The sequence below is a fragment of the Loxodonta africana genome, chromosome 7, assembly GCF_030014295.1.
Source record: "Loxodonta africana isolate mLoxAfr1 chromosome 7, mLoxAfr1.hap2, whole genome shotgun sequence".
Classification (NCBI taxonomy): Eukaryota; Metazoa; Chordata; class Mammalia; order Proboscidea; family Elephantidae; genus Loxodonta; species Loxodonta africana.
This window is the reverse complement of record NC_087348.1, coordinates 79,088,120-79,106,173: the sequence shown is the minus strand read 5'-3', so window position 1 is coordinate 79,106,173 and position 18,054 is coordinate 79,088,120. Positions and strand designations below refer to the sequence as shown.

General features: G+C 48.6%; 1 protein-coding gene across 2 annotated transcripts; it reads left to right on the top strand.

The window, feature by feature from the left end:
- The first annotated feature begins 2,189 nt into the window (after nucleotides 1-2,189).
- On the top strand, nucleotides 2,190-11,787 carry CCKBR (cholecystokinin B receptor). 2 transcript variants are annotated; one of them, XM_003412058.3, is made up of 5 exons: nucleotides 2,190-2,340; nucleotides 9,891-10,142; nucleotides 10,316-10,565; nucleotides 10,866-11,023; nucleotides 11,249-11,787. In XM_003412058.3, exons 1-5 carry the CDS (start codon nucleotides 2,190-2,192, stop codon nucleotides 11,785-11,787), a joined length of 1,350 nt encoding a protein of 449 aa, XP_003412106.1. The 2 variants fall into 2 exon arrangements, with proteins under 2 accessions (XP_003412106.1, XP_023406675.1); XM_023550907.2 differs by lacking the exon at nucleotides 9,891-10,142.
- Nucleotides 11,788-18,054: the final 6,267 nt, after the last annotated feature.

The following is an 18,054-nucleotide window of genomic DNA, read 5'->3' as shown; positions in this document are numbered from 1 at the left end:
GATGTTTACTAAGGAGCGTTCTTGGAGTCAACACCTGAGCAAGAGAGAGGACAAAAACAGAACTGGGCAAAGGGAGAAGCTAAGCAGTAATTTAGTCCCAACGAAGGCCTCTGTCAACCGCATAAGGAGCTCTGGGGCTGTAAATGTCATTCAGAGTTGTCCTCCACTGGAATGAGGACTTTATACTTCTGCACTGATCAGTCATTAGATTTAGGTTAGTGGGTTTAGAAAGCAAACATCACCTTGGATAAACCAGCTCTCTTCAGCTCAGGTATGAAATTGAGAATAAATCCAGCTTGAGATAAGAAGAAATCCTTCATTTTTGAAGGGGTCTGGGTTTTGCATCACAGCCTCCACCACAGGAATGAAGGCATTAAGGGTGATTCCTAAATTTCTGACTTGTGCAACCTGGTGGGTGCATTTATGACATATATTGCAATCATTTTTCCCCACTAGATTGGGAGCTACTCAAGCACAGACTGTATTGGACAGCCAGGGTTCAGCCGTATAGCTGGCACATACTTTGTTGAATAAGTGAATGACTGTCCATGACTCCTATTTCCACCTTTCTCTCCTCAACATTCCCTTTTCTCCCCTACCCTCACTTCGCCCCTCCATCCAATGTGGGAAAAGTACAGCAGGTTATCTGAGGCCCCACCTGGGCTGCCGCTGAATAAACAGCAAATCAGGCTCCTCTGATGGGCAAGGCAGGTACTGCCAGGAGGAAGGAAAGAGGGGCAGGTGAGGACATCCCCAGCCACCTCAGGCTGAAACCCTCCTTCAGTGCTCCAGCCGCAATCAGCTCAGCGCTGGATGGACCAGGTCCTCTGAATTCCCCTTAAACCCGGAACCCATCCCCACGCTAATCTGCTCTTTGACTGATGCCCCCACCTCTTGCAGCTACTGATGGGGACTGGAGTTTGTTAGGAATACAGGAGGATGGATAGCTGGCAGTGCTGAAATATTAGGGGGCGTCCTGCCCTAAGAAGCTGAACCCACCTCAGTCCTGCACACGCCCCCTGTTCCTTTGTTGCCGCTGCCCCTCGGTGACCCAGCCCCCTTCTGGCCCCCTCTCGTGGGAACCAGGCGCACTACACCGGCCGCTCCACCTGCGCTGAGAGCAAACACCGAGCCATCAGCGTGTTGGGTGGGAGTGGGCGCTGCCTGGAAACCGCGGAGAAAGCCAGCCAGCCTCTTCCTCCCCTTTTCTGCCTGCGCTGGGCTCGGATTGGAACCATCCTCTATCTCATCCCCGTTTATCCTGGGCACTTCTCACCACCACCTCTGGCCGCTCTCAAAGCCCAAGTCAGACTCTTCCTCCAGGCAGCCCTTTCCCCTGCCAAGGCTGTCCTGGGGACAAATGCGCTCCTTCTCCCCCGCCCTCCCCTGCCAGCTACTGGAAGTTCTTTTGAGCCTTGGGTGGAAGCCTGGGTTTGGGCCTTGGGTAGGAGGTGGAGAGTGCCGGGGCAGATGCAGAGACTACCCCAGCCCTGCGGTGAGGAGCTGAGGGGCATTAGGTTAGCGAGAGTGCCGAGGTCACTGGCCACTGCCGCATAGTACTGCAACCTCCGCGCCTCTCTGGGGCTAAAGCAACTGCGCTGCAGCGGGTGACCCCCACACGCAGCCCTTGTCTCCGACGCCACCTGCACGTTCCCTACCCCATCCAAAGAGATACAGGAACCCGGGGCAGTAGCGCCCTACTCCACCCCTCTTATCCCCCCACCCCGCATCGGCCCCTCCCACCAACAAACACACACACACACACACACACATAACATCTCTTTCTCTCTCTGGCCTTCTGGCTCTCTCTTTCTCTCCCCAAGATTTCCCCGGAATCGGGGGCGGGGGAAGAGAGAGGGAAGGAAATCTCTAAGAGAAGACTGGAGAGATCCAGGGAGTGGGGGGACCCTTGGAGGACAGTCTCGCAGGGAGGGGGCGGGTGAGTCCGCAGCAGGGGGCGGGGGCGGAGGGATCACCTGGCCGGACAGACGCGGCCCCGCGCCAGGGAGGCACGAGTGCCCCGGCAGGGCGCGCAGAGCAGAGCTGAGGCGTGGGGCCGGAGCTGGGGCGGGGACCAGACGGGCGCGGGGGGCGGGGGCGTCTGAGCCTGAATCGCAGCGTGAGCAGGTGGAGCCGCGGCAGGAGCCCGCCCGGCCCAGCGGACGGAGGCAGCTGGCCCCGCTGGGGCCATGGAGCTGCTGAGGCTGAACCGGAGCGTGCCGGGACCCGGACCTGGGTCGGGGGCTTCTCTGTGCCGCCCAGGGGGCCTCCTCCTCAACGGCAGCAGTGCCAGCAACCTCAGCTGCGAGTCCCCACGCATCCGCGGAGCCGGGACACGAGGTGGGTGCCTCCCTAACCTTCCTCACAAGCTCCTTCTCACAGCACCCTACAGCAGTAATAGAAGCTCCCCACGCCCTCCACACTGCCGCCTCAAACGGCCACACCATCTCCTTGGGAGTACTCCCTCAGCTGCCCCTCACACAGACGACCCCCCACCACCACACCAGCTCCTCACAGCCCTCCCCACAACACACATCCCCCTCCTTGACCCAGAGAGTTGGGAGACAAGGACCTCTTCTTGTCAACCCTTGGAGATATCTCTTTTCCTTTTACATCCAGTTCCTGGTGCCACGCTGGGGAAGGGAGGGAAGAAAGGAAGGGAAGATTGAGAAAAGAAGGGATCTGGTTAGAGGAGGGAGCATTCTGGAAGGCCTGAATGGGAAGTTAGAGCTGTAATCTCCTCTGTCCCCCACCATAAGCCCCAGCCCTCCCAAAGGAGATCCTCATGCCTGACCCCCTAAGGGCTGCTCCCCATTTCACTCCTCCAACCCCTCATGAGTCGGAATCAACTCGACGGCACTGGGTACTGCCTTCAAACCCCTCTATCTCCCAAGTTGAGGTTCTTCTCAAGGCTCTGTACTCTCTCTCTCTGTCTCCAAGTCTCCAGGCCCCCTCTGCATCCTGCCTATCCTTAAATCTCACCCTCTCCATGAGCCAGCCTGCCCACTCCATAGCCTCCGTCCCTTTGTGCCACCATCTTCTCCCCCTTCCTACCCTCCTCAGACTACTTCCAATCACCCAGTCCCCAAGAGAGATTTTCAATCCTCTCATCAGCTCACATCATCATTTTCTTGATAATTCCTGCACCCCTCCTTTCTTTAAATGTTTATCGAACACCTGATCTCCCAGTTCTGGGGACACAAAGATGTCCCCATAGTCAAGTACAGAGGAGAGACAAGCCAATGGATAAATCACAGTCAGCATGGCCAGTGGCGTGAGAGGGTCTGAACTGTCAACACTTAAAGGGCAGAATTAGTTAGTTCAGACTGATGGGGACCAAGAACTTCAAGAGGAAGGGAGCTGACTCTTAGAATTGGAGTTCTGCAGGCAGAAAAGGGAGGAGGGCAATTCTAGGAGAGGAAACAGTGTTAAGAAGGGAATAGTTAGAATGCACTGTAGTTCAAGCATTGATTTACTCCACAAACTAATAATGCATGCTTTCTCAGCTCAGTTGTTACACACACTCACTTAGATTCTTTCAGTCAACAAATATTTACCGAACCAGAGACTGTGCTAGGTACCGGGGAATGAGTTGAACGAAACTGGAACAGTGTCTACTTCATGGAGCTCACAGTTTAGTGGTGGGGACAGACAAGTAATCAGGGAATTGCAGCCCCAAATGAAAAGTGCCTTATAGGGTTGTGGGAACACAGAAGACAAGCACCAAACCCAGACTTGGAAATCAAGTCTGAGGAAGTGATATCTAAGGTGAAATCAGATAGATGAGAGAGATCCAGCCAAGCGAGGGGGAAGAAGAGGCAAAAAAAAAAAAAGCATCCCAAGCAGAGGAAAGTATGTGTAAAAGCCCAAAGTGTAAATTCATGGCACTTTTAATCAGTGTGACATAGTTTCTGACTGACTTGTACCATCTGAGGGGAATAATGAACGCTCAGGCTGGAGATCAAACTAGTGTATTTACGGACTCTTATAGACCCAGCTAAAGGGTGTGGATTTTATCCTGAAGGCAGTGGGAACAACTAAAAGGTTTTAAACCAGGATTCGTTGTATAGTGTAGAGGATGGATTGGAGGACATGAGACGGAGGACAGAGGAACACTTTAGAAGGCTATTACAGTTATCCAGGTGAAACAAGATGCTTAGACAAAGGTACTGGCAATGGAGATGGAGAGAAGAGCCACTTCTGGAAGCAGAATCAACAAGACTTGGTGATTGATTAGAAGTGGGCTGGGAGGGAGAGGTCAAGGGATGAAACCCAGGTTTCTAGCTTGAGTAATTGGATGGATGTTGGTGCTTTATAATGAGAAGGATAACAAAGGAGCATAAACAACTTTGGAAGGGATTATAAATTCAGTTTGGAACCCACTGAGTTTAAATGCCAGTGAGACATCCAGGTTAAATTGCCCAGTAGGCTGTTGAATCTGTGGGTCTGGAGCTTCAGGGAGAAGTCTGAGCTATTAATACAGACTTGAAAGACCTTTGCCTAGAGGAGGTAATGGAAGCCATGGGAATAGATAAAATCATCCAAAGATTGTGTAGAATGAAAAGAAAAGAAGTCCTAGGAAAGGACCCTGGGGAAACCCAATATTTAAAAGCCAGGCAAAGGAAGGAGAGTCCATGGAATAGATTTAGACCAAACTATCAGAGAGACAGGAGCTATGTCCTTCCAGAAGTCAAGGGAAAAGACAGTTTCAAGCAGGGTGGGATCCAAAACCAAATTCATTGTCCTTGAGTCGATTCCAATTCACAGCAACCCTATGCGACAGGGTAGAACTGCACCGTGGGGTTTCCAGGCTATAATCTTTACGGAAGCAGACTGCTACATCTTTCTCCTGCGGAGTGGCTGGTGGGTTCTAACCACCACCTCTCAGTTAGCAGTCAAGTGCTTAACCACTGCACCACGAGGGCTTCTTTAGGGTAGGGTAAATGATGTCAAACACTGGCAATATAGTTGGAAAAGGGCAGAACAGTGACCTTCATATTCAACAGCAAGAAAGTTCTTAGGTAGAATTGTGGGTGCTGAGGCCTGACTGCAGTAGGTTAAAGGTTGGGCCAGTGGGAGAGGGGGTTTGAGAAGTGAACTAGGGTGTGTAGACAAAACTTTCAAGAAATTTTGTAGGGAGAGAGAGAAACAAAGGAAAAACAGGATAGTGCTGGAAAATGCATTAGATTGAGGAAGGAGTGTGTGTGTGTGTGTGTGTGTGTGTGTGTGTGTGTGTGTGTGTAGTTTTGTCCTCAATTTTTTTTTTTTTTGATAGTAGAGACAAGAGCATTCAAAAATTGCTGATGGGAAATGAGGCAGGAGGGGGGAGGGTGAAGGTGCAGAAGAGAGGAGGGGGGTAGTCAATTGAGCACAGGTCCCTGAGAAAGCAGGATGTGAAGCAATTCAAAGCACAGGTGCAAGAAGTGGCTTCATGCATCTGGAAGTTGTTACACTACAATGCATATGTCACCCGGGCTCACTCCAACGTTGCTGATAGAAATTACCCTGATATAGTCCATAGAGACTTGAGCGTTACCATGTTTACTCAAATGCTACCACAGAAACACAGACATTACCCACACTTGCTTTCATATTGCCGACAGTCATTTAGATGTTACCCATCATGGAACACTACTCATTTTCATTTTATTATTAACCACACAATCAGATGCCACCCATGCTCATTTAGGTAACTGTCCTCCATATATTACCCATAAAATCATAGATACTACTTTCACAAGCTCAGATATTACCCACAGAGACTCAAATATTACCTATGCTCATTCAGATGCTCAGTTAATTTCACTCAACCAGGTGTTACTCATACTCTCTTAAATATCGCGTACACATGCTTGGTATTACTTCTACTCACTTAGCTATTACAATCATCATTTGGATATTCTCCCATTCGCACAGCTGTTACCCACAGAACCCTGATGTAAGCCATACTTCCTCAAGATATTTTCCACAAAATGAGATGTTATCTACAGACTCTTCACATCACCCTTGCTCATTTAGATGTTATAGCATTACTCAGATATTACCTACACTTGAATGCTACCCACATTCAATCAGGTATTACCTATAGACATGTAGGTGTTAACCTTCTCTGGATATTGCCCACAGAAACTCCTGTTAATCTCACCCACCCAGATATTATGTCAGAGACTAAGATATTACCCAATGGTCACTCCAATATCACTTACACTCTTGGGTATTACTCTTGCTTCCTCAATTATTACCCATTGACACATGGATGTCCCTCTATTCAACCAGCTACTACCCACAGTCGGTTGGATGCTATCTGCTCACCACAGAGACGGGTATTACTTTGATGTCTATGTGCATGGGTGACCAGATCCGATACACCAATGGAAGGCAGAATTTGAGGCATCAACAGCTTCAGTGTTCTATAGAATCTTTTCATAGAAAAGCTTGGTTTTTGTTTTATATCATATTGCCTGGATTCTTGTGCTCGTACTTTCTCTGCCATAGTCCGGACAGAATGTATGAAGGTCCTCAAGACCCCAGAAGCAGAACTGAACTGCCCTAGTTTTCTGAGTCCCCGGTCAGATTTTCTGCTCTCCTGTCATCCCCAATAGGCTAATGCCCACAGGGAGACTGTCAGAGCACTAGTGGCTATATTCCAGAAAGTGCCATCTCCCATCCTTCCACCTTGCCTTAGGTTCCTAGTCACTTCAGCCACTATGGTCACTTATACTCTGCCACACATGTGGATGCATACACACACACACACACACACACACACACACACACGAGTTTTCATTCTGAGATTGTTTTAATTAGTCTTTTTCACACTGCCTAACTGTTCAACAGCAAAGAACTAGAGAGAGAGTGGTGGCTGGGAATAAGGTAATATCTCCAGGAATACCCAGTAAAAACAGCAAAGCAGTGTACAATTGCTGGTTATTTTTATTGAGACTTTGTCCTCTAATTGTCAGGAGTCCCCAAGTGGATTAGGAACTTCATAAGGTTGGAGCCTAGCCTCATCTTTCTGCTCCACCACAATTAGCCAAGCTCAAAGACAGACACATATCAGCCAAATGAATGAATGAGAAATGTACTTTGGATACTTCAGAGTGCTGTACAACTTGAGAAGGTGGGGTTACTGCATCAAAAATCAGTGGAGGAGAGATGTCCAGAATAGGATGAGAGATGATAGAACTAGACAGAGTAAGGAGCAGGAGAAAAAGAGGCAGATTGTATGAGGGGAGGGACGGACACAGAGTATAAGATAGGCTACCAGCTCTACTCTTCCAGGTCTAAGGGCCTCTCTGACAGCTTCCAAAAGTTCTTTATTTCCCTTACACACGCATATATCTCAAATTTGCCACACATAAGCCTTTTCTACAGAGAGGGGCCCAGCTTCCAAATGAGACCACAGATGGTTTGATATAATAGCAAAAGTAAAAGCATCAGAAATCACAGCTTGTTATTGACCACCACCCCCCCCCCCCGCCCCACCAAGGACGCTCCAAAATGTGTCTCCAAAGAGACAAAGGCAGAGAGGAGAAGGTATGCTGGAGATTTAGAGGCACAGAGGTGAGACCTGGATTCGGAAGGAAAAGGCAGATGCACTTACGTGGAGAGAGGCAGAGATTCACAAGGTTCATTAACAAGCACGTGTGGAGTGCCTCCTTTGCATTGGGCATCATGCAGAGTATAGGGAGAAGGTAGGCATTGTCCTGTTCTCAAGAAGCTCATAGTCTATGGGGGAGGTAGAGAATTAGACTTTATAATACAGTAAGAAATGCCATGATAGAATGGGGGAGAGGAGAGAGACACTGAGATTGAAATTTGATTAAGAGAAGGAGGCAGCATGATGAATGACAGGAACCAGGGAACAGTAAGAGGCCAAACATTTTTAGGATCTAGAGACTTGGATTCTGTTCTGATTCAGCTTCTTACCAGCTATGTGACCTTGGGCAAGTTATTTCACTGCTGGGCTCACTTTGGGGATCACTCTTAAATAGCACTGTTGATGTCTACAACAGCTTCTACCAAACCAAAAACCAAACCCAGGGCCGTCGAGTCGATTCCGACTCATAGCGACCCTACAGGACAGAGTAGAACTGCCCCATAGAGTTTCCAAGGAGCGCCTGGAGGATTCGAACTGCCGACCCTTTTGTTAGCAGCCATAGCACTTAACCATTATGCCACCAGGGTTTCCACAACAGCTTCTAGATAAGCTAATTATTGTTATTAGAAAACAGTTCAATGCGGGGGCTAAAGCAAGACTCAGCCAATGTATGGGCTGTGGAAGAGGGAGCTGCAGCTCTGGGCCTTCCTTCCCCCAACCTGGGAGGCTCTGCCACCTGCCCTGTCTCTCTTCAAGTGCCAGTCTCCCTTAGGTTGAGGCCAGGAGTGTGGGTAATTTAATCCAGTTTAATTGAATTCGTCTAGGTGCCTAGTGGCCTAGGAGTCTACTTGACAATGATATGAAGACCCAAAGATGAATCCGTTTCCCAATAGAAATTGACTCAGATGGGTGGGGTCAGCCCTGCCAGCCCTCTGTCTAGTCCAGCAAAATTAAGTGTCCCTCCTCTGAGCTCTCACAGCACCTTGTACTCCGTCAGTCTCACCCCTTATCACACCATTTATGTATCTGGGTTCCCCTCTAGACTGTGGCAGGAAATTTGTCATATTCATCTCTTTGTCCCCAGTGCTTGGCACAGAGGTAAAAAAAAAAAAAAAAAAACTTGTTGCCATCGAGTTGATTCTGATTGTTGAGTGAGAGAGTGAGAATGAATGTTTGGAGATAAATAAAATATAAAGCAGAAAGTAAAAAGGACTCCAATAGATATATAAAGAACATGCACAGATCAGAGAAAAGGGGGAATTAATTCCAAATGTAGTGTCTGGAAAGTCCTTACAGAAGAGGGGGCAGTTGATCCGAGTCTTGAAGGACAAGAGACGAATAGGAGCTCACCAGATATAGAAGATAAGCTTGTGATGGGGAGAGGGGGGGTTGTTGAAGGAGCATTCCAGGCTGAGAAACACCAACATGAGCAGGAAGGGAGTCATGGGTGCACATGATGCATTAAAAAAACTGAGTCATCCAGTGCTTTAAGTGGGTGCATACATAGCAGGGAGGACGTGAGAGGGAGAGGGCAGTGCTTGGAGGACTTTGATGATGCACTAAGAGGTTACAGGTGGTGGAGAATACAAAGGGTTTTGTTTGTTTACTTTTTAAAAGAATAAGGACATGATCTGATCTGGGTTTCAAAAGGTATTGGGTGATCAGCTGTGTCAAATGTTGCAGGGAGGCCAGGTAGAATAGGCTGAGAAGGGACCTTTGGATTTGGGAGTTAAAGCTTAGTGACCTTGGGAAGAAGTGTCCAGATAGTGATGGAGGGGGTCAGTATTGGATTGTAACTGACTAAAGAGTGACCGGGAAGAGACAAATAATCTTTTTCAAGAAGTTTGGCTGCAAAGAGAAGGATCTGGGACAACCTTGAAGAGAAACAGGCTTTCTTAAGAAGGGTAGAAAAAAAAAAGAAAAAACCAAACCCAGTGCCTTCGAGTAGATTCCGACTCATACCAACCCTATAGGACAGGGTAGAACTGCCCCACAGAGTTTCCAAGGAGCACCTGGCGGATTCGAACTGCTGACCCTTTGGTTAGCAGCCCTAGCACTTAACCACCACGCCACCAAGAGCTAGGCCAATTTAATGGATGATGCCTCAAGGAGGTTGTAGGGCCAAGGACTCAAGTTCACCATTTAATGACTGGAACCCTGAGGGTGTGGGGGTAATTTTGGGATATAGGGGACCTGGCTGGGTAGTGGGGGTTGGAGATAAGTGAAATTGAGGGGGTTGGTTCAGTGGGGACCAGACGCCTTACTGCCACCTCTCCCTTTTCCCACCCAGAATTGGAGCTGGCCATTAGAATCACCCTTTATGTCGTGATCTTTCTGATGAGCGTTGGAGGAAATGTGCTAATCATCGTGGTCCTGGGGCTTAGCCGGCGCCTGCGGACGGTCACCAATGCCTTCCTGCTCTCTCTCGCAGTCAGCGACCTCCTGCTGGCTGTGGCTTGCATGCCCTTCACCCTCCTGCCCAATCTCATGGGCACATTCATCTTTGGCACAGTCGTCTGCAAGGCAGTTTCCTACCTCATGGGTGGGTGAGACACTCTTCCTCTCCGCCCCCCCCCCCCGCCACCTCCTCCCTCCTACAGTCCTTGCCGAATGTAGGGATCTTTCCTGATGGGGGAGCTGGGAAGTGTGTAAAGTCACTCTAGTGAATGTACAGTGCAAGTATGCAAGGCGATCCCTTTCTCTTTCCTTGCTCAGGGGTATCTGTGAGTGTGTCCACACTAAGCCTCGTGGCCATCGCCCTGGAACGGTACAGCGCCATCTGTCGGCCACTGCAGGCGCGTGTATGGCAGACGCGCTCCCACGCGGCTCGCGTGATTGTAGCCACATGGTTGCTGTCCGGGCTGCTCATGGTGCCCTACCCCGTGTACACCGCCGTGCAGCCAGCAGGGCCCCGTGTGCTACAGTGTGTGCATCGCTGGCCCAGTGCGCGCGTCCGCCAGACCTGGTAAGGGTGCCCATGACTTATATTTCGAGAAACTCCCTCTCCATCAGATGCTTGCAATCATTCCGCGGGACCCTCCTCCAGCTGCTCCACAAGTTACCCCACCCCAGTTCCCATTTAGCATCCACCACCCGGGATTCCCATTTGGAGCCTCACCGCCCCCCCCCCCCCACCCCCGGCCCCTGCTCTCCTACTCCTACCGCTGGGATCTGGCCACCAGCCCTAGAAACACCAATCCTTGGCCCTTCCCCACATCTGTGATTGGACAGAGACCTGCGTGATCCGTCCGTGTTCTGTCTCCAGGTCGGTGCTGCTGCTCCTGCTCTTGTTCTTCGTCCCGGGTGTGGTTATGGCTGTGGCCTACGGGCTAATCTCCCGCGAGCTCTACCTGGGGCTTCGCTTTGACGGTGACAGTGACAGCGACAGCCAGAGCCGGGTCCGAAGCCAAGGAGGGCTGCAGGGTGGGAAAGGACCAGGTGGGCAAAAACCACCAGGGGCGGAGCCTGAGAGAGTAGGTGGAACTTTGGGAGGGGTGAGGCCTAGTGTGGGTGGGGCGAGAAGGAGGAGCGTGAGCAGGAGGTGCTGCTGGAAATGAGGCTAAGGTTGTATGTGGGACCAGGTGAGGGTTGGGCTGAAGGTTAGGAGGACCTTGTCTTCTGTTCTGACCACCCACCCTCTGTGCCCAGATCCAGCCCAACGGAACGGACATTGCCGGATCGAGACTGGGCTGGCTGGCGAGGACGGCGATGGCTGCTACGTGCAGCTTCCACGCTCCCGGCCTGCACTGGAGCTGTCGGCGCTGACGGCGCCCACTTCTGGGCCAGGACACGGCCCCCAGCCGGTCCAGGCAAAGTTGTTGGCCAAGAAGCGAGTGGTGCGAATGTTGCTGGTGATCGTTGTGCTTTTTTTCCTGTGTTGGCTGCCAGTGTACAGTGCCAACACGTGGCGCGCCTTCGATGGTCCTGGTGCGCACCGCGCACTCTCGGGTGCACCGATCTCCTTCATCCACTTGCTGAGCTATGCCTCCGCCTGTGTCAATCCCCTGGTCTACTGCTTCATGCACCGTCGCTTTCGTCAAGCCTGCCTCGAAACTTGCTCCCGCTGCTGGCCCCGCCCTCCACGAGCTCGCCCCAGGCCTCTCCCAGACGAGGACCCTCCCACCCCTTCCATTGCTTCGCTCTCCAGGCTGAGCTACACCACCATCAGCACTCTGGGGCCGGGCTGAGGGATGAAAGGGGGAGTAGGGGCTAAGGCAGGACAGAGACCTATCCGTATAAGCTGAAACCCATCCAGACACACAAGAAATACAGACCAAAATTAACTGACACCTGACAGCATGAACTAACCCCAAAGCCCAGGAAAAGGTGACTTATCTGACAGACCCCCACACAGGAACTGAGGCACACTCCTGATAGGGGGTTGAGCCCGACGCATACAAATATGGCACCAATCCTGAACAGACACAGAGGCCCCAGCAGTGGCTGTCCCTACACAGTAGGAGCTCTGACAGGGCTGACCTGCCTCTCACACACATGCAGTAATGGAACTGATTCCTTTAGGGGACATGGAGCCTGGCAAGGGACTGACTGCTGGGATGTTCCAAGCTGCCCCCAGTTTGACCTCACAGTGCTGTTCCCCTACCAGCACTAAAAACACCAACAGGCCTAAACTCACCCCTCCCTGACCAACAGACTTTTTTGCACTGAAAAATCCCTTCATCCTTTTCCAGTTAAGGATTTGTGGCTCTGCCCCCATCCTCCCTCGCCTGGCCTCTTCAAGAAATAATAAATGATTTGGCTTCCTCCTGAACTTCCCTTATGGTCTTTTTTTGAGCAGGGGATTTTGTGAAGTCCTCCGTGTCAGATCCCTCCTTCAGCTGCCTGCACCTGTGCCCAACCGCCTGCCCAAAAGCCCCAGGTCTGAGGCTAGGTGGGGCTGTGTATATTCCCCCTGGATTGTTATTCTTGACCTACCTACACGCCGATGTCCAAGTAACTGGGAGTAGGGATGGGGGGTGAGGCTGGATATCTATGACCCATCATGACTCCTGAGCACATTCTCCTAAAGTGGTACCATTGTTAAGATACTGTATTGATAGATGATTAAAAAGATTTTGATGAAAAGACAAAAGAAAAAGCGCTGTATAGTAAGACTTGCTTCATTCCATCTGTGTTTGCAATGCCAGAGATCAGACCATGACAGGTGCACAGAAGTTAATTAAAGTGTAGGGCCTTTTTTTATTGTAAAAAATATATATAATCCAACATTTGCCAATTCGACATTTTTTTACTTGTACAATTCAGTGAGACCAATCACACTAATCATGTAGTGCAGACATCACCAATTTCCGTTGCCAAATGCTCCACCACCATAAACAGAAACTCAAAACTTTCTAAACAACGCTTCCCTCTTTCCCCCTCATTCCTGCCCTTGGTAACCACTATTAAACTCTGACCTCTACGTTTTCCTATTCTAGGTATTTCATATGGTGAGATCATACATATGAAATATGTATGGTGTTTGTGAAGAGTAGGACCTTTTTAATGCACTACTCTTCTCCAGTGTCAGAACCTGGCCAAGATTCTTGCCCCATGGAAGCACCCTTACTGGCCCAGCAACAGCAAAGAGGTTTGGAATTGGGGGCAGGAGGCAGGGGGCAGGGGGCAGGGGTTAGAGCTGAGTATAAGTCTCAGAACCCCACCTACTTTTTTGTTTGTTTGTTTTTTGATTGCGAGACTCTGAGCCAGGCCCAGAGAAAGGCAGATACCAGCAACATCAGCCTCCACATACACAGTGAAGATCGGATACGGAAGGACAGAAAATGACAGCACCGAGGGGATAGATACAGAGAATCAGAGGCATGGTATGTTGGGAGAGAGGTTCCTTGACACTTCATCTTGTAACAGATGGGGAATCTGAGACTCAGAGCAGGAAAGAAATTTGCCCAATTAGAGAAAGATGGAAAGAATCATATTGAAGTAGAGACTGAGGTGGAGACAGATAAGAAGCCACACGCATCAGGGAAGAACCAAGTTTTATGGGGCCTGAAACTTATTAAATGGGTGCCCTTTTTAAAGAAAAAAAATACAAAATTACAGATAGATAAGTGCTGGGACCCTGACCAGAGCCTTGTAAGGGGCCCATGCAAGTGAGAAGCCCGGAAAGTTAAGCTTCATTAGGTTCACAGCCAACATGCCTCTAAAATCTACCCACTCACTATGCTGGACAAAGGCTGGTTGGAGTGAAGGGCAGTGAGAAAGCAGGGTGGGTCTTCTGTTTACCAGTGCTAGGGGGCTGCTTCCATACACCATTTCTACAGAGTTCTGGGCTGCAGGAGTGAGGAAGACAAGGCAGGAGAAGGCATTCCAAGCTGTCAGCCTACCACAGTGCTGGTTAAAAATAGAATCCCAGCTGGCCTAGGGAGCTGAAGGCGAGATATTGGGCTGCTGTCTCTCATGCCAACTTTTCCAGGTGGCTGGAGTAGGGTTGTCTGTAGGTCCCCAGCACCCTCCCCCACTCTCACCTGCACATTACCTTCTGAAGGAGGTATGCCTTGATGAAGGCCACCCAATTGCTAGTCCCCCACCTGAGGCCTGAACACCTGATGACCACCAGATGGCAGCAGGGATCTGGGCTTGAGAGGGTTCAGCCCAGCCTAGTGTGTGAGCATAATTACTGTGGGGGTCCCTGGGTAGAGCAAATGGTTAAGTGCTGGACTATTAATCAAAAGTTTAGCAGTTCAAACCCACCCAGAGGCACTTTGGAAAGTCATAGCCTTGAAACCCCTATGGAGTGCAATTCTACTCTGCACACATAGGGTTGCCGTGAGTCAGAATTAACTCAACAGCAGCTAGCAACAACAGACAGGCCTGGCCTGAGATCTAGTACACAGGCGTGGCCTGAACAAAACCACTGCCCACATTGTGCAGCCCTTTAGCCTGCTGGAATACTTGTAAGTTCATCACCCCACCCTACACCCTGTCCAGGTACCAAATGTGAAATCTTGGGCTCATCCCATTTATTTTCGTCTCTTAAAATCTCATAAAACATTTCAGGTCCAGATTTAATAGCACTGTCTCCGTGACAAATCTTGCTTGGTGGCCCTAGCAGAACTTGTCTGCTCATACAGTACTTACTCCTTTCTTTCTTCCATCATAAACATTTACGTTCCTGCTTGATTTTTCCCTAATGATCTGGAAACAGCATGAGGTAGCAAGAAGATGACTGAGCCTGGGCTTAGATGGTGGGGATGATGGAGGGGGTGGTGGTGAAATCTTATGCTTCTTGAAGGTAGGCGACAGGCATTTTATATACAGCATTTCATTTCATCCTCAGAACACTTCTACAGGACATTTCATTTGACAGATGAGAAAAGTGAAGCTGACAAAGCTTCAGAGAGTTGTACCAGGTCCTGCAGCCAATATGGAGCCAAGAATTGAGCTCGGGTGTATCTAACTCTAAAGATTTTCTGTTTCTGTTGTACTGTGTTACCTTCTTTCAAATCTTGAAGACTTGGTTCCAGTCCTGGCCCTGCCTTTTAAAAGTTGTATGATTTTGTGCAAGTTGCATAATCTCAGTGAGTCTCAGTCTCAGCTGTAAAATGGGAATAATCACATTAACCTCACACTGTCATTCCTATGATTAAATAAAATAATGCTCATAAAGTGCTTATTAATGTCCCAGGTATATGGCATAAAAGGGTTAGACGTGAGGTTGCTTCAAGTCCAGATAGAAGCACCAGCACCAGGAAAGAAGGCCCTCTGCAGAGGGATAGCCACCCATAACTAAGGGGGGCAGAACTCTTGGTTCCAACGAGAAGGCCAGGGCCTGCTATGAGATGATATTAGAAAATGGTGGAGTCAGGATTTGAACCCACATCTAAAGCCTATGCTCTATTCATTGCTCGTCCTGATTCTGATCACCCACAGGCATCATTTCTGGCCGGGGACTCTTCCCAGGGCTCACAGTAGAAGAGCAGATGTTAACCAGTGGCATTACTAGGGTTGGTGTCACCCAGTGTGCTAACTCATGTGTCACCCCCTCCATAGACCTGCTCCCATACCAGACCATACAGAATCCTTAGTAATGATTTTTGTACTCATTTTACTCATAAATCGTAATTCCCAAATGTAATGAATGTAATGGCAATGGCAGTGACATAAATAGCTAGCAAAATTAAAATTACTCCTCTAAATTACCATATCATATGCGCAGCCCAAATGTATTTACATCCACATAGTTTCATGTGGTGAAAGTGAAAATTCAGTGAGAAAACAACAGAATTTGAAGTAAAAATGTTTAAGAACTACATCAAAATTATGTTTATTTTCACATTTAACTTTACTGTTACATGAAATACATTAATGGATTAGGTTTGTATAGTCAATAACGGCCCAAATAATGTAGAACTTGTAGACAAATGCATATGTAAATATATTTATAAATGAAATTACTACTTCATTCTCAAAAAAGTTATTGATACAGGTTCACAAATACTAATTACTCCAACGTTGTAGCTCAAACTCTAGAAAATTTGACAAAATCAGCAACCATAAAAACACCAGCAGTGACAAAAACAACAGCGTCTGCTTATAGTGTGTGCAGAGGAAACCCTAAAACCACGTGATTCAAAGCTTCACTGCAATTGGGTGACAATGACCATAATAATAACGATAATGCTCTGATCTCGCCTTAGAAGGTTCAAAAAGTAAGTTAGCATAGAGTTTTAGCCTTATAGGTATATTGATACATATATCGGAATCGACTCGACGCCACTGGGTGGGTTTAAGCTGGACTTACAAAAAATGTTTTTTGATGTTATAACTAACTGTTGTTGTTGCTAGGTGCTGTCGAGTCAATTTTGACCCATAGTGACTCTATGTACAACAGAAGGAAACACTGCCTAGTCCTGCGCCATCCTTACAATCATTTTTATGTTGAAGCCACTGTGTCAATTCATCTTGTTGAGGGTCTTCCTCTTTTTCACTCACCCTCTACTTTACCAAGCATGATGTCCTCCTCCAGGGATTGAACTCTCCTGACAACACGTCCAAAGTATGTGAGACGTAGTCTCGACATCCTTGCTTCCGAGGAGCATTCTGGTCGCACTTCTTCCAAGACAGATTTGTTTGTTATTTTGGCAGTGCGTGGTATATTCAATATCCTTCACCAACACCACAATTGAAAGGCATCAGTTCTCCATTGGTCTTCTTCATTCATCATCCGGCTTTCATATGTATATGAGGCAATTGAAAACACCATGGCTTGGGTCAGGCGCACCTTCAGGGTGACATCTTTGCTTTTCAACACTTTAAAGAGGTCATTTGCAGCAGATTTGCACTATAACTACAGGAGTATTTCTATGAAAAATAAATTTCTGCTGAAACACAGCACAAAAATTTTATAGACAGTCATTTTGGTGTTACCTCCTCTGACAGTGTCACATGGTCTGCACCCCCTGCACCCCTCCAGTGACACCACTGATGTTAAGTCCGTAGTTCTGCAGGCTTGGAGCCCTCAGTGAGCCCCAGTTCTAGTGTCCCCATCACTAGAGGGAAGACCCTGAAGAGCCACCTCCACAAAACAAGAGAGGGGTGACTGTCCTGGAAACTTCACCCCCTCAAACCTTCCCAGAAAGCAAGTTTCATGGCTAAGTCTCAGAAACTCTGGGTGATATGGGAACCACCCAGAGTAGGGGGACTGTCACAGTGAACATGCAGAGGGAAGGACCTCAGGCTCAGAAGCTGGCTTCTCTCACAGACATCTCAAGCCAGAATCTTGGATAATTATACACTCTGTTTAGTCAGAGCTGACTAGCAGCTAACAAGTGATGCTTCGTGGAAAGACTTTGTTCCTTTGAGTTATCTTTGGGAAACGGCAGGCAGAAGGAAAGGAAAGACAGTGAAGTGGGTGGGGAAGAGAGCAGGCCCCATCCAGGTTCCCAGCTTTGTTGCTTGGAGTATAATGCCTGGAGTTGGGGCCCTCCTGGAAAAGGCAGCTTGTGTTGCAGATCCTAACCATGATCCTTTAGCTGCTTCCTGCTCTCTGAGCCTCATACACTAATCCCAAACCATAGGGGGCATTTGGTAAATGATACTCTTGGTCCACCACTTGCACAATATACAAAAATTAGCATTTTCCTTTTGGTGGGGCCCAGTCTTTCGGAAACGGAATGCTAGTTCAGACATGTAGCCCATATCTTGAGGGCAGGAATAATTAACCAATAGGCCCATTGAAGCAGCACCTTGTCTTAATCAAACAGTTTTGGGCCCCAGCACCCTAACTAGGTATATAAGTAGTGAGAGATAAGTCCTGAAGGGTTCTTGAGGAATGTACATTGGAATGATAAGGCTGGTTTGAGTGATAAGGCTGTCCAGTCCTTGGGTAAAACAAGTGGGCTATAAACAATGTGGGAAAGGCAGAAACCAGAGAAACTCCCAGCCTGGACACATAACCCCAACTATATTTCAAGGAACAGAGCTATAACACTGTA

What these genes read in the sequence shown, in the direction of transcription:
- CCKBR (XM_003412058.3), top strand. Translation starts at nt 2,190, where the DNA reads ATGGAGCTGCTGAGGCTGAACCGGAGCGTGCCGGGACCCGGACCTGGG. An exon ending in CCGCGGAGCCGGGACACGAG is followed by an intron (nt 2,341 to 9,890) that starts GTGGGTGCCTCC and finishes TTTCCCACCCAG; the next exon opens with AATTGGAGCTGGCCATTAGA. An exon ending in GGCAGTTTCCTACCTCATGG is followed by an intron (nt 10,143 to 10,315) that starts GTGGGTGAGACA and finishes TTCCTTGCTCAG; the next exon opens with GGGTATCTGTGAGTGTGTCC.